At 39.4% G+C, this 12,860-nt stretch overlaps 1 protein-coding gene across 1 annotated transcript; it reads left to right on the plus strand.

Annotated features, from left to right (window-relative positions):
- Positions 1-153: 153 nt before the first annotated feature.
- Positions 154-11,696, plus strand: LOC144685543 (protein SET-like). Its single transcript, XM_078550163.1, has 8 exons — positions 154-475; positions 2,191-2,248; positions 3,592-3,734; positions 5,884-5,987; positions 7,910-8,023; positions 9,353-9,523; positions 10,138-10,293; positions 10,884-11,696. The coding sequence occupies exons 1-8, from the start codon at positions 403-405 to the stop codon at positions 10,905-10,907; spliced, it is 843 nt and encodes a 280-aa protein (XP_078406289.1). The 5' UTR covers positions 154-402; the 3' UTR covers positions 10,908-11,696.
- The last annotated feature ends 1,164 nt before the right edge of the window (positions 11,697-12,860 follow it).

Here is a 12,860-nt window from a genome sequence, read left to right on the forward strand (position 1 = left end):
GTCGCCATGACGACCCAGTCCGATTGGTGCCTCCGCGCCGCCTGACGTCACCGTCACCCTCGCGCCGATGCCGCCGCCACGCGGGAGCGGCCAATGGGAGGCGACGCCGGAGCGTATGTTCGGCGCGAGGGCGGTGCACTGCGCACGCGTGCTGGGGGGGAGAGGGCCACGAACGCGCGTGCGTGTTACAGCGGCTGAGCTCGAGCGTTTTTTTCTCCCACTGTGGTAGAGGCGCGAGACCCACTGAGCCATCGAGGGGGAAAGAGAGAGGCGAGGGAGAGTGTGCGAGGGGAGTGAGGAAGGAAAAATAAAGGAAGATTAATAAAAGAAAGCGCGGATCAGGGCTTTTCATCATTTTTTTTCCTCCTTTTTTTATTTCCCCCTTTTTTTCCTTCTTCCAAGATGTCGGTCCCAGCGACAAAGATGAGTAAAAAAGAGGTGAACTCGAACCATGATGGAGCAGACGAGACCTCAGGTAATTTTTGTGCAGCGATTTTTTTTTTTGTTATGGTTCAATATCTGTATTTGTACATGAGTAGAGGCTTGTGTTTGTGAAGGCCGCTGTGTGTGTGTGTGTGTGTATGTATATATATATATATAATATATATTGTGTGTGTGCGCGGAATGGCGGCCCCACGCTCCCCCTCTCGGTCGGGCTGGAGAGGAGCTGAAAGGCAGCGCGGGAGGGTAACTCCATTCACTCCGGCGCCATGTTTATGAAGCCACATAGAGAGAGAGAGTGTGGGGGGAAAAAAAAGAACAGAATCTCTCCACCTCCTCCTCCCTCATTGTGTAAGGCGGCCGCCATGATACCAGGAAAGAGAAATGGAGCCGCCGCGGCCTGCTCGTCCGTCCGAGGTGAGGATGCCCTATTTCTGCCCCCCCGCACACACCCCCCCCCCCCAACAAACATCCCCCCTCCACGTAAAACCTAGAGCGGGCAAGGATAATGTAGAGGGAGGCAGGTCCCAACATGGGCTTCTCGCTATTAGCAGCAACACTTGGGGCGGTCTGGAGGCAGCCGACTTGGAAAGAGAGGCCTAACCACGCGGCCTGGTGTTAAAGGGATTATAGGCATCTTTCTTTTTATTTTCCCATTTGCAGGGAATAAGGCGATTTTAAACTGTGCTGGCCGGCAATGTTGTGCACAACCTCTTCCTGTACACAATTTTTTAAAAAAAATTTGAACCCACCTTATGTTTTTTGAGTCATTTTGACTATTGCTTTCCTTTTGAGAATCAGCATGTGTGTATGACCGAGACTTGCGGAGAAAAAAAGCAGTGCAAAATCTGGAGGAAAAAGTCAAATGCATTTGCAGAATTTTAATTGCAGCATTTGATGTAAAAGAGGGGGGAAATGAATGAAAAATGATTGCATTAACTAAAATTGTGAAAATGTTTTAAAATGAGGGCAGATGTAGAACCAGTCTTCATTAGTGCTTAATTTTGAAAAGTTTGTTTTCGATGCAATTCATTTTAATTTGAAATGCCGATAGTAAAACAGCGACTTCCTTTGGGGAGGAACCACGCGGCTCATAATTTAGCAGGGGTTCATTCAACACAAAGGGAAGCGGCACTGAAACGTGGGTTGCAGGCGAGTTGTTGACGTCTCTTGGTTTGAATTCGTTGTAAAAAGTGAGGGGGGCTCTCTGGCTGCTGTTTGAGAATGGCATGTTCTGACCGTAATTTTAACGGTTCTAAGCAATAGGTGAGCAGAAAGAAATGAGTTGTTTTTTTTTTCTATCGGAGGGTGGTTAGTGACAGATTTCGCTACATCTACTTTTGCAGGTGTGATTGTAAATTTCCCGCAAAATGTTATTCGGAGTATTTATTTTGTTACTTGTGCAAGGTTAACTTGGAGAATGTGACTAGCAATCCCGCCAAGTTTACCCATTGCCGTTAAACATTTAAGTGTTTCTTTCCAAGATCCGTAGGAAATGATGCTAAATAAAGAGTTTACAACTTTGTGTGCCGCCTTCACCAGTTTGAGAGAAGAAAATAGGGAGTATTGAAACTGAACCCACATTTGATCTGCCTATTTTAATCTTTCAGAATTACCAGAGTGGATTTGATTTAGGGAAAGTGTTCAAGTTGAACGCAATGTTGAAGTTGTCATTTAAAAATCTTAGAAATAGCATATGTGCTAGTCAAATATCTCCAATTTTGTGACTTTTTAAAACTTTCTTTACAGAAAAAGAGCAACAGGAAGCCATTGAACACATTGATGAAGTACAGAATGAAATAGACAGGTAAAGGAAGTGGTATATGATTTTGCATTTTTAACCCCATGGCAGTTGATTGAATTTCACCCTCAAAGTTTTAACCCTAACAACACTTGAAATTTAGTGCAGCAGTAATTTTGATGTTGCAGTAGGCGGAAGTGGTCCTTGGTTTGAAAGTTTCCACTGTTTCACTTGTCTTCTGAGCCATATCCTGATGTGGTCCTGAAACTTGGTGTAATGTACATTCACTCTCAATTTCTGAGAAATTGAAGGTGGATATTGAGTACCAAATAATGAGTTTCTTTAAAATAACTGATTACAATGCTAGATGAGAGTATAATATTGTCCTGTTAACGCATTTAATTGTCATTGGAAATATCTAATTCTGGCTAGCTTTGTCTATTGATAGGTTCCATTTGGTCTTCTCCCAGAGGGTATTTAGTTTTTGGGATTGAAGATAAGTTTTGGAGAAAGCCCAGCTTGCATGATAGTATCAAGAGCCAAAATTATGCTGTCTTTTCCCACCTTTTGAGGCACAGGTACAGTCCCATAGTGGTGCATTAATGCTGTCCTCGGCAACAGCCTGCCCAGATCATATTTCTTTTCTGACTGACCCTTCTATGTCTGGAGGGTGAAAGTCTAGTTTGTGAAACCTCATGATTTAACCCTTTGGAACCCTGGCAACACTCTGGTTATCTTAACTAGGACTTTATATAATGGTAGCAAAATTTCTTCCCCATTGTATTCTAGCCTTTAATAAAAGGCTAACATTTCATTAGCCCTTTTGATTTAGAATGTGCTCATAACTATTTCCCAAGGTATCTTTTATTGAAGAATTGGAAGCAGCCAGTCTTCCTGCTGTTATCAAGCCCTGTTTGGCTTAGGAGTTCTGGATGTCCAGTGAAAAGATGTTCCAGTTGTACTACAGTTGAATAGCTGCATTGTTGTGACATGTACATTATGGTTTCATGGATGAGCAACTGGAAGAAGAAAAAAAGTAATTGTGGACACTAGGCAGTACATTGATCCTGGAACTAGTGATCAGGTTGTTTTAAATCCCCTTTTGTAACCTTAAGTACAACTGCTGTGCCACTTTTAGTTTGAAGGAGGTTTTTTGGACAATTTAGCTTCTAATGAATAAAATGCATTATCTTTATTTCTCAGTTCTGGCTTCAGCTCTATTTTCCCTGTCTCTTTCGTGCGTAGATGCTCTTGCCCTGTTTGGTACATGTCAATGTGACAGCTGAACAGTGAAGAATTAAACATGTCTTTGTGTGTGCTTCGAGGCTCTCGCTTTTCCTTAAACCCAGAAAGCACTGTTTTACCAGGCTGTGAATGCTTCTTGTAACTTAAAACGCTCTTCTGTTTAGACTGAATGAACAGGCAAGTGAGGAAATATTGAAAGTAGAGCAAAAATACAACAAGCTACGCCAGCCATACTTCCAGAAGCGGTCGGAACTCATTGCCAAAATTCCCAACTTTTGGGTGACTACGTTTGTCAACCACCCACAGGGTAAGCAGTGAAATGCAGTAGTTGTTTGGACAAAACATTGCTGACGACAATATTGAATATGTGTTGAATGGCTATTTAAATAATTTGGGAGAACAAACTTAGGGAAGATGGAATTTTCATGTGAACATTTCAGGAATTTTTCCAATGTCACCTGTGTGCAATTTGTTGTGTAACGCATTTTACTGAAAGGGAGCTTGATCTTTGTTTGTAATAGACTCTGATTATATGGAGCACAGTCAACTTCCAAGGAGTTGAAGCAATTGTGACTCACTTTTAGATGATCTTTGGCATAGATTTAAAGCCAAAATGTATTGGCTGGATTTCTATGAACTTCTGTGCCATTAATGAGTACTAGTTGCCTTTTTTAACAATGACCCCTAGAGGCACATACTATTTACTGCAACACCGATCAAAAGTCGGTATGGCTTTACAGCAAGTCACAACCTTGACGATTTTGAAACATTGAGAGCTTGTTTTTTTAATCTTGTGTTGTGCTAGTCTTACTGGGTTATACTCTTTCTACAGCCAAGATTATAGTTACCACTCTAAATGCCATTTTGCTGATAACGTGATTGTTTGCCAAGCTAAGTTATGCTGTATTTGGAACCATCAGCCTACAGTAGTTAATAACTCACTGCCAACTTTGAAGCTTCCTTTGCGATATTGGTTTGCAACTCTTTTGGCTTGAGTAGAAAAAATTATAAAGCCTGATTAAGTTGTGCTCAGCTTTAAATTAGAAGTTGATTGTATCATTGAAACACTTGAAACAGAAATTAAGATGGTTTGTCAATAAATGGTTTAACTCATTGCTCCAAAGAATGTTTTGCTCCCAAACTTAGCCACGTGGAAAATATCTGAGCAAAAACAAGTTATTTGTTCTCCAGACTTTGGGAAGGGGAACAGAGAGTTAGTTGTTTACTAGATGTAAAGGTTGGTCATTGTGCTTTTAAACATTGGTTATGTGTAGTGCCTTGAGAACGGAGAAGAGAATTCATTAGAGTTTTCTTGCCTTTTGTAGAAGCCCAGATTCTTGCTGGGGCAAATTTCTATAGCAGCTAGTTCCTTTTCTTTCTTTACAAGTACCATACATTAACCTGAATGTCAGGCCGTCTGACGATGTGAGGAAGTCGCAGCTGTGCTTAATCCTTCCACGGCCTATTGCCCTGACGTTCCAGGGTGGGATTGTAGTCTCCTTTCCATTTCCCAAAGGCTTTGGTGGTGCGTTGAGACTGATTTATAGTGCCCACCTCCTCAATTTTGGAAGAAATGTGTTGCGACTTTTTGTGTCTAGAAGCAGTAACGTATTGATTGTTTGCATCTATTATGTTCAAAATGGACTTTTTGCAACTGAATTCTATGCAAGTGGTGTAAGACAGTTTTACAGTAATTAAGGGGAGTTGGTTTGGATCCTAACTAATAGTTGCAATAGTGTAAATTAAAGAAATAACTCATAGCACCTTTTAGTGAAGTGTGATTTAGCTCTATTGTAATGTAGGGAAATTACAGTAGCCAATTTATGCACAGCTTGGTCCCACAAACAGCAAAGAGACAAATGAAAATATTGGGCATGGCAGTAAGGCTTGGAACGTCAGGGCAATAAGCAGTGCTTATGAGTTTGATGTGACTATTAAGTGAATCTTGCCTACTACATGTATTCTAATTTTTTACTTTTGAATAAAGGAATAGTTCAGATATGTAAAATGGAGTAAAGTGGTCAGTGGACATATCTGTTTACACGTTTTACAAAGAGACAGACAAGGGAAATTGTAGTCTATATGCCCTACATAAGCCTTTTGGTTTCCTTCCTCCACATGCAACAATCATGGAGTGTCCTACCAGGTTGTTTTGCATGTGGCCCATCTTATAGTAATTTGGGCGTTTTTTGTCTCATTAGTAAACTTGGAGGCCTCACTCGCAATGATCTTGTATTTTAAAGGGCATGAAATCTTCTGTTAATGAGAAGATAAGTGTTTTTACTGTTTTATCAATTTACTGCATTGCTGTCTCCGTGTGACTGATGGAATTCTTGCATTTTTAATCAATACTGTGAATTTGATGCATCAACATTGGCCTGAAATTACCAAACTTAAAAATATTTTTAGCATGAAATTCAGTTTGGTTAAATGTAATTATTGCTCCTATGTTCCAGTATCTGCGCTTCTGGGAGAGGAGGATGAGGAAGCACTGCATTATCTGACGAGAGTGGAGGTGACAGAATTTGAAGATATCAAATCAGGCTATAGAATAGATTTTGTAAGTGCATTTTTCTTGGGTTGACACATTGGTTTGAGTATTAAAAGCAAATTTGTTTTATAGGGCTGAATTATTGACAGCTCTGTTTCATACTGTCAAGTCTTTAAAATACCTTGATCCATGGGAGCGATAACAAATTTCCACTTGTTTTTTTTAGTGTAATGTGATTTTTGGGGGGTTTGAGTTAATTATCTCCTTTGCTGTGTTTTTAAATCCTGGTTTCAAAATTGTTTTGAGAAATAATATCTAGTATAGGAAGTTTTAAAAACTGCCAGCCTGTCTGAACTTTTTGTGTACTGACTTGTAAAATGCAACAGCACAGGCACTCGTTTTCACATTTTTAACCCACTCAAAAAATCAAATTCCTAGAGCATTGAATTAAAAAAGTGAATTTTAGTTATTGCAAGTGAGTGGTCTTGGTGATTGATGCAATTAACTGCACTAAACTAGTGAAGATCTCTGATCAGGCCCAAGTTTGCAGATGGAATCTTGGATAGTGTTGGTAGGGTTGCTAGTTTGCTCAATCTCCTTGGGTTTGACTCAGGTGTTCTCCCATGGTCAAATCATCTGTTGATCGTTGCTGTCTCTTGCATTAAGGATGAAACGTCCATTCAGTAGAGATGACCTGTAGCTTGACCAATTGCACTTTGCCTTAAATACTGAATAACACACCATAATGTGTCAAGGTGGCATTTTGATTTCCCACACTAATAATCGAATGGCTGATATTAGGGGTTGTTTTATAGGCTTATGCCTTGTAATTAACCTCAAACAACTACTCGAGCGATATTAATTTCATCAATCTCGGTTGGATTAAAACCACATCTGAGACGGTGGGACTTGTTAATCTGTTAAATCACTGAGTCACCAAAATGCTTCATGTGTTTAATTTTTGTTCTAGTTTTCTATTCATGCCAGATGGGTGAGCAAAATATTGTTTTAAGGAACTTTATATTAAAAAAAATTAACCAATTTTTTTTGGGGGGGTGATATTTCATTCATTTGCTTTCAATAGTCTTAAATGCTGGTCCATTTAATGTCAGGGTGCCCCACAGTACCTGACAGCCAAGCTTAAAAATAGCTTTTACAATGTAGTTACTGCTCGGATGGCCACCACTTCAGCAATGAGTGTTAGTTATGAATCTTGAACTTGCTCATATCCAGGGAATGAATATAAAAACAAACACAAGATCCCACAAATAACAAAGAAATAACCAGTTAAGCCTGTTTAGGTTTTTGTAGAGGTTTAAATGTTGACCAAGCAATTGGAAAAACTTCCCTGCTTATATGCAAGCAGGTGGGCCCATAGTTAAAAGGCTCGTCCAGAAAATGGTATCTGATAGTGCAGCACTCCCTCTGCCAGATTGACTTGACAAGACAGCCTGCATTATGTGCTGAAATCTCTCGAGAGGGACTTGAGTCTATGACCTCTGTTTCAAGTAAGTGTACTATAATTGAGCCAAGGTTGTAGAAGATTTGATGTACAGAAATCTTTTGCATTACATTACCCTTGAATATTGTAACTATATGATTTTCAGTTCTCTGTTTAGCAATTAGTATTCATGGAGCAGGTTTTTTTCCTGCACACGCATGGCCAACAGTATTGTTCAAGTAAAAATAATTTGGGATAACTACCAAGTGTTAATTGCTCGGTGAATGCTGCACTTTTAATTCTTCCTGCGATCTTTTTATTTCGACCCTTCATTAAGTATGCCACACTTAAAGCAGCCATATAAAAATTTGTGAATCCTAAGTAATTGGAGTATCAAAGATGAGACCACCCATTTTATGTTAGGTGCTTCTATTTCACAGGTAATTACTCAAGTGTACTCTTTGGGTTTTTTGGTTCAGAAATTTTACCCTGTTTCTTTCCCCTTCCCGGCGCTAATAAAGACAAACTAATGGGTGACTTTTGATTTCAGTATTTTGATGAGAACCCGTACTTTGATAATAAAGTTCTGTCCAAAGAATTTCACCTGAATGAAAATGGAGACCCATCTTCAAAATCAACAGAGATCAAATGGAAACCAGGAAAGGTAAGACCAATCACTAGGTGTGCACTACTAAACTGGTTTTTAATCTCATGGGTTATTCTGTATATTATTTGAAAGACTTATAAACTTACACTTATGTTGAGAGAGAACCAATTTACACTTAAAGCAAAGGGTAGCAGAAACCTGGAAATTTGTCCCAGAAATGCTTTGAGACTGGGAATGATTTGAACATTTTAATTCAGGGTAGTAAAGTTTAAGGAACCAAGCAGATGGACAGAATTGAGGTAATCAGCCAAGATCTAATTGAATGGCAGAACAGGCTCAAGGGATTGAATGGCAAACTTATCCTGTCTGAAAAGACTGCATGGGTCTTGTGAATTGGAATTTCATTATCTTTCCACTTTGAGGTTGGAGAAGGATAGATGGGTGATTGTTACAGCTCTTCTTAGAACCTCACCATGAGGAGCTGAGAGCAATGTGTTGTGATGACAGCTTCATTTCCTTTGGACGAATACTTCATCCATTAGGCTGGAGCTTATTTGACACACTGATTTTAAGTATTGCCTGACTTTGTTTCCATGATTGTTCCCGTTCAGAATTTGAATTTGTCCGAATTGATATGTTTTGATCTTATTACCATCTAGCCAATTTGTGAATGACACTGGTCTCAACTTACAAATGAGTTGCATATCTTGCTCAGTTCATTGATAAGTTAGTGTCTGGAAAGTAGTTAGCATTTGAACAAGTATCTCATTGCTATTCACAATAGCCCCATAACAGTATTTGTTTTCTATCTTCAATGTATTTTTACTCTGCATCATTTTAGTTGCTGGGTTACTTGTATTTTTTAGATTTAAACAGATGAGCAATCTCCCGTTCCCTTGAATTGCCACATACTGAGCTGTACAGCCCCTGAAGTTTCAATCCCGTATCTGCTGAGTTAATTCTCTGCTGTGGCAACGCTGGGTTTCTACAATTGATCTAAATGGGATTGCATAGCTGCAGGCCTCCTCTCTTTTCCTCTTCCCTTCCAATTTACAGTTCTTGAATGCCTAGAGGAGGGGTATTTTAGCAAATTTGTCTTAACAAAAATTGCTTGAGCAACTTGGTACTGTTGCAGTTAGTTTAGAATGACATTGGTTGCTGTTGAACATAATTCCATAATTCTTCATGCTTTTCTCAGCACTTGAATTTTGTTTCATATGTTTTGTATCTTCTTTGCACCCCCCTGTGCTGGAGAATTAATCCATTTTATTTTTAAACTGGACTAAAATACTGTAATAGTTATTTGTGTATCTAAACCTTCTGTTGAAGTCGTAATACAATTAAGCATTTTCCTTATACATAACTAAATATTCACATTATTTCAAGGACCTGACAAAGCGCTCCAGCCAGTCACAGACTAAAGTGGGGAGGAAGCGACAGCATGAAGAACCAGAAAGCTTCTTCACCTGGTTCACTGATCACTCGGATGCAGGTGCAGATGAGCTGGGAGAGGTTATCAAGGATGACATCTGGCCGAACCCTCTGCAGTATTACTTAGTGAGTGTTCTTGATTCCTTCTATGAAGTTTAATGCTGTCTTCGGCGTGCAAACTATTTGATAGGTGCTTAATTATTACTTGGCATAAGGGCTGTGGGTATTCAACTTCACCAGCAGTGATTACATCTCTTTTCATGGAAGGTTCAACATTTGTTCCCGCACAAAAGAGCGGGCCTGTTGGGTATCTATTATAAATGGCTCCAAGCCATAGAGCAGTCAAGCTGAAACGCCAACAGAGAATGAAATCAATTGCTTGTCTTTTGGGAGTTTTTTTAAATTGCTTTATAATTAGGATGGTTGGGTTGGTGAATGTGTTGATTTTTCTAGGACCAGATAGCTGATGATCTGTAGTGAGTTAGTATACATTTGTATATTCAGCCTTCTGGCTCTAATGCTTTGGCATAGTGCAACAATTTTTGGGAATGTTAATTTTCTGCCTGCAACAGCCTGTTACTATATACTCTTGAGATCCTATGTCACTTAAAGGACTGATGTCCCACTGGTGCTTAAGGACCACCTGTGCCTCCTATACAGAAGCTCAAGCATTGTGATGAGGAGCTTTTGCATAAATGTGCCCCTTGACAAAAAGCTTAATTACTGTGATGTGTTGTCAGGTTCCTGATATGGAAGATGAAGAAGGGGATGGCGAGGAGGAAGATGAAGATGAGGAGGAAGAGGAGGGATTGGAGGACATTGATGAAGAAGGAGATGAGGATGAAGAGGGAGAAGAGGAGGATGAAGAGGAGGAAGAAGAAGGGGAAGAAGCGGAGGCAAGTGCTGTCTTTTAACTCCTCGTCCAAGTGTAACAGTTGTGTGGAAACTTTAAAATGCTACAGCAGGCTAAATTTGTCTCTGTCTCGGGCATTGAATCAGTCCAAATGGAATCTCCTTTCTTACAAGTCTTTCATTATTCACTCACTTTCCAGCTTGAGATTTGGACCAAATATTTGTAATGAAGTGCATATAATCTGATGATTGATATTCCTTTTTTTTTTGAAACACTACAATATCCTCGGAGGAAAGAGGAGCTGGCTTGAGTGCACATGCAATAGGAAAATTGACACTTTGATTAAATGCCAAATAACTTTTTAAGTTTTGTAAAATGGGAGGGTGCTTTAAGATGTGCTCACTAAGCTTAGTTTCCTCCATTAAATTTGAGTATTTCACGAAAAGAAATACATTTTTAACACCGAATAAATTGGAACACTTTGGTGCAAATTCTTTAATTTACTTGAGTTTTACACCTGTGAAATGCACCTATTGTCGATCCATCTTTTAGAGAAGAGTCTGAAGGTTCTGATTTGGGTTTTTTATTTGCATCCAGCTGCCTTGCACTAACTTTTTTTCCATTTCTTTGTAGGAGGAGGAAGGCGAAGACGACTGATCTGGTTGCTGTTGATATTCACCTCTCCTACTTTTTTTTCCTTTAGTCCCTGGGAGCAAGTTGCTGTCTTTTTGTGCTCAGTTTTCTTGTTCTCCTGAGGTCCTTAAACCATTATACACAATTGGGATGAGTTACATGCGCAAACTACAGTGGCAATCTCTCTCTGCCATTTTCCATGAACTGATATGAATTCTCCTAGCGCCAGCTGATCAGCACACCATATTCTGTAGTAATGTGATTGTATTTTTTTTACTTTTTATTTTAAACCCCGCCCCCTCCCACCCATCCCTCTGCTGGAAGTCCAGAACTTCTTTCTGCCTTTGTGCTGTGACTATAGATAATTTTGAATAGGCTTTTTTCCTACCTGTTCTGGCCCAGAGATTACACTGTGTTTCCATGTGATGTGGACAATTAGCAGTTACCATCAAGTCCTTGTTTCCTTCTCTCTTGTAACAAATTGGGGTGTCACTGAGTGCGGCACCTGGGGTAGATGCAGATGGTTGGGTTCTAATGGGTGGGTTTGTTGGGTATTTTGAGGATGTGGCTGTACTTAGCATGTTGATGCATTGTATATTTTTACAACGTCCATGCAACCAAAGCCAACACTTTTAAATATTAATCGATTTGAACCCCACAGCAGATGGAGGAGTGACGACCTGTAGAATCTTATTGGAATCTACATTCTCTAATGTAATTTTTTGTTTCACTGGAAAGGAAAATTGCTCCGTTTTAAACGTTTAAAGTGTACAAGTTGCTTTGTTACAATAAAACTAAATGTGTACACGAAAAGTGTGTGGTGAGTTTGCTTTTAATCTGGAATGTTTTGAGGACTTGACTGCGATCAGTCTTGAGTGGTTAGTTTTGGTAAATACTTGGGGGGAAAATTGTACAGGCCAGAGGTAAATGCTAATGTCAAAATTGATTTCAAAATGGTCACTCCAAATTAAGTTTCCATTATTTTCTACTTAAAAGACTAAATTATAACAACCCTAGTATACATACATGCAAAGATGAAAGGTGCTGCAAGTATCAGGTTAAGGAACAAGTCATTGGGTCTTTTTTCCGCATCCTCCACTGGGTATAATTTGTGGATTGAGCAGATTTGCACCTGTGAAATTAATTGATTTAATTTGGCTTGTTGTGGTCTATCTCTTATTGGAACATGGGTGCAACAAGGCTCAGTCAGTGCTTCCAATCTTATATTCCAATATGTAGTGTTTCTAGCCTGTTATCTGTCTGCGATGTGCAAGAAGCCTACATGTTTGTAATAATTAGATATCCAATCTGTATTTATTGGAAATGAGATTGTAATTTCAAAGGGAAAATTGCAACTCTTGAGAACTTGGTGTTCTCTTTCAATCAGTTGGGTCCAGGTCCAGTGCTGCATTGTAAGTGCTTCAGGTTTATTTTTGAATACCACACATTTTGTTTGTGGACAGTTTGTTACCTTGTAGGTTTGCTTTAACTACCAAAATTGCACTTGATTTTTTTTTTGCCTCTAGTAGCTAAATTCTGTAAGTTGGTATATAATGTATATATTGTCCTCGCACTAGTTGCAATACATCCATTGGACTCATGACTCCATTTTCTTGCAACCAGAGACTGCCATGAAAGCTACACCATTTAGCACCAAAATGTAGTTGTGATATGTGTGTGTATATAATCAATTGAAATTTTTAAAAACCTGGCACAGAAGTTTGCTGCAGAAAGTTAGTTATTACATTTTAATTATTGGTATGCAATGTACAATGGATTTGGCGCAACTCTTGCAAATTCATTCATATTTCTGGTAGTGCAGAAGAGTTTTTGTGCTGTTTGATTCCATTCTGGCTCCTATTTGATTAGGAATGCAGTTGTGGCATAACTAGCTTATCACTACTAGTTTTGGATATATGGGAGCTGTTGCCTCACCTTTTTCAAAAGTTGGGATGTAATTATCCCAAGTCAATGCTA

This window comes from Cetorhinus maximus, chromosome 10, assembly GCF_964194155.1.
Source record: "Cetorhinus maximus chromosome 10, sCetMax3.hap1.1, whole genome shotgun sequence".
In the NCBI taxonomy this organism is placed as follows: domain Eukaryota; kingdom Metazoa; phylum Chordata; class Chondrichthyes; order Lamniformes; family Cetorhinidae; genus Cetorhinus; species Cetorhinus maximus.

Excerpts from the sequence above, each read along its gene's own strand:
- LOC144685543 (XM_078550163.1), top strand. The coding sequence starts at position 403 with ATGTCGGTCCCAGCGACAAAGATGAGTAAAAAAGAGGTGAACTCGAAC. Across the intron at positions 5,988-7,909 it reads CAGGCTATAGAATAGATTTT|TATTTTGATGAGAACCCGTA; the intron begins GTAAGTGCATTT and ends TTTTGATTTCAG. Across the intron at positions 10,294-10,883 it reads AAGAAGGGGAAGAAGCGGAG|GAGGAGGAAGGCGAAGACGA; the intron begins GCAAGTGCTGTC and ends ATTTCTTTGTAG.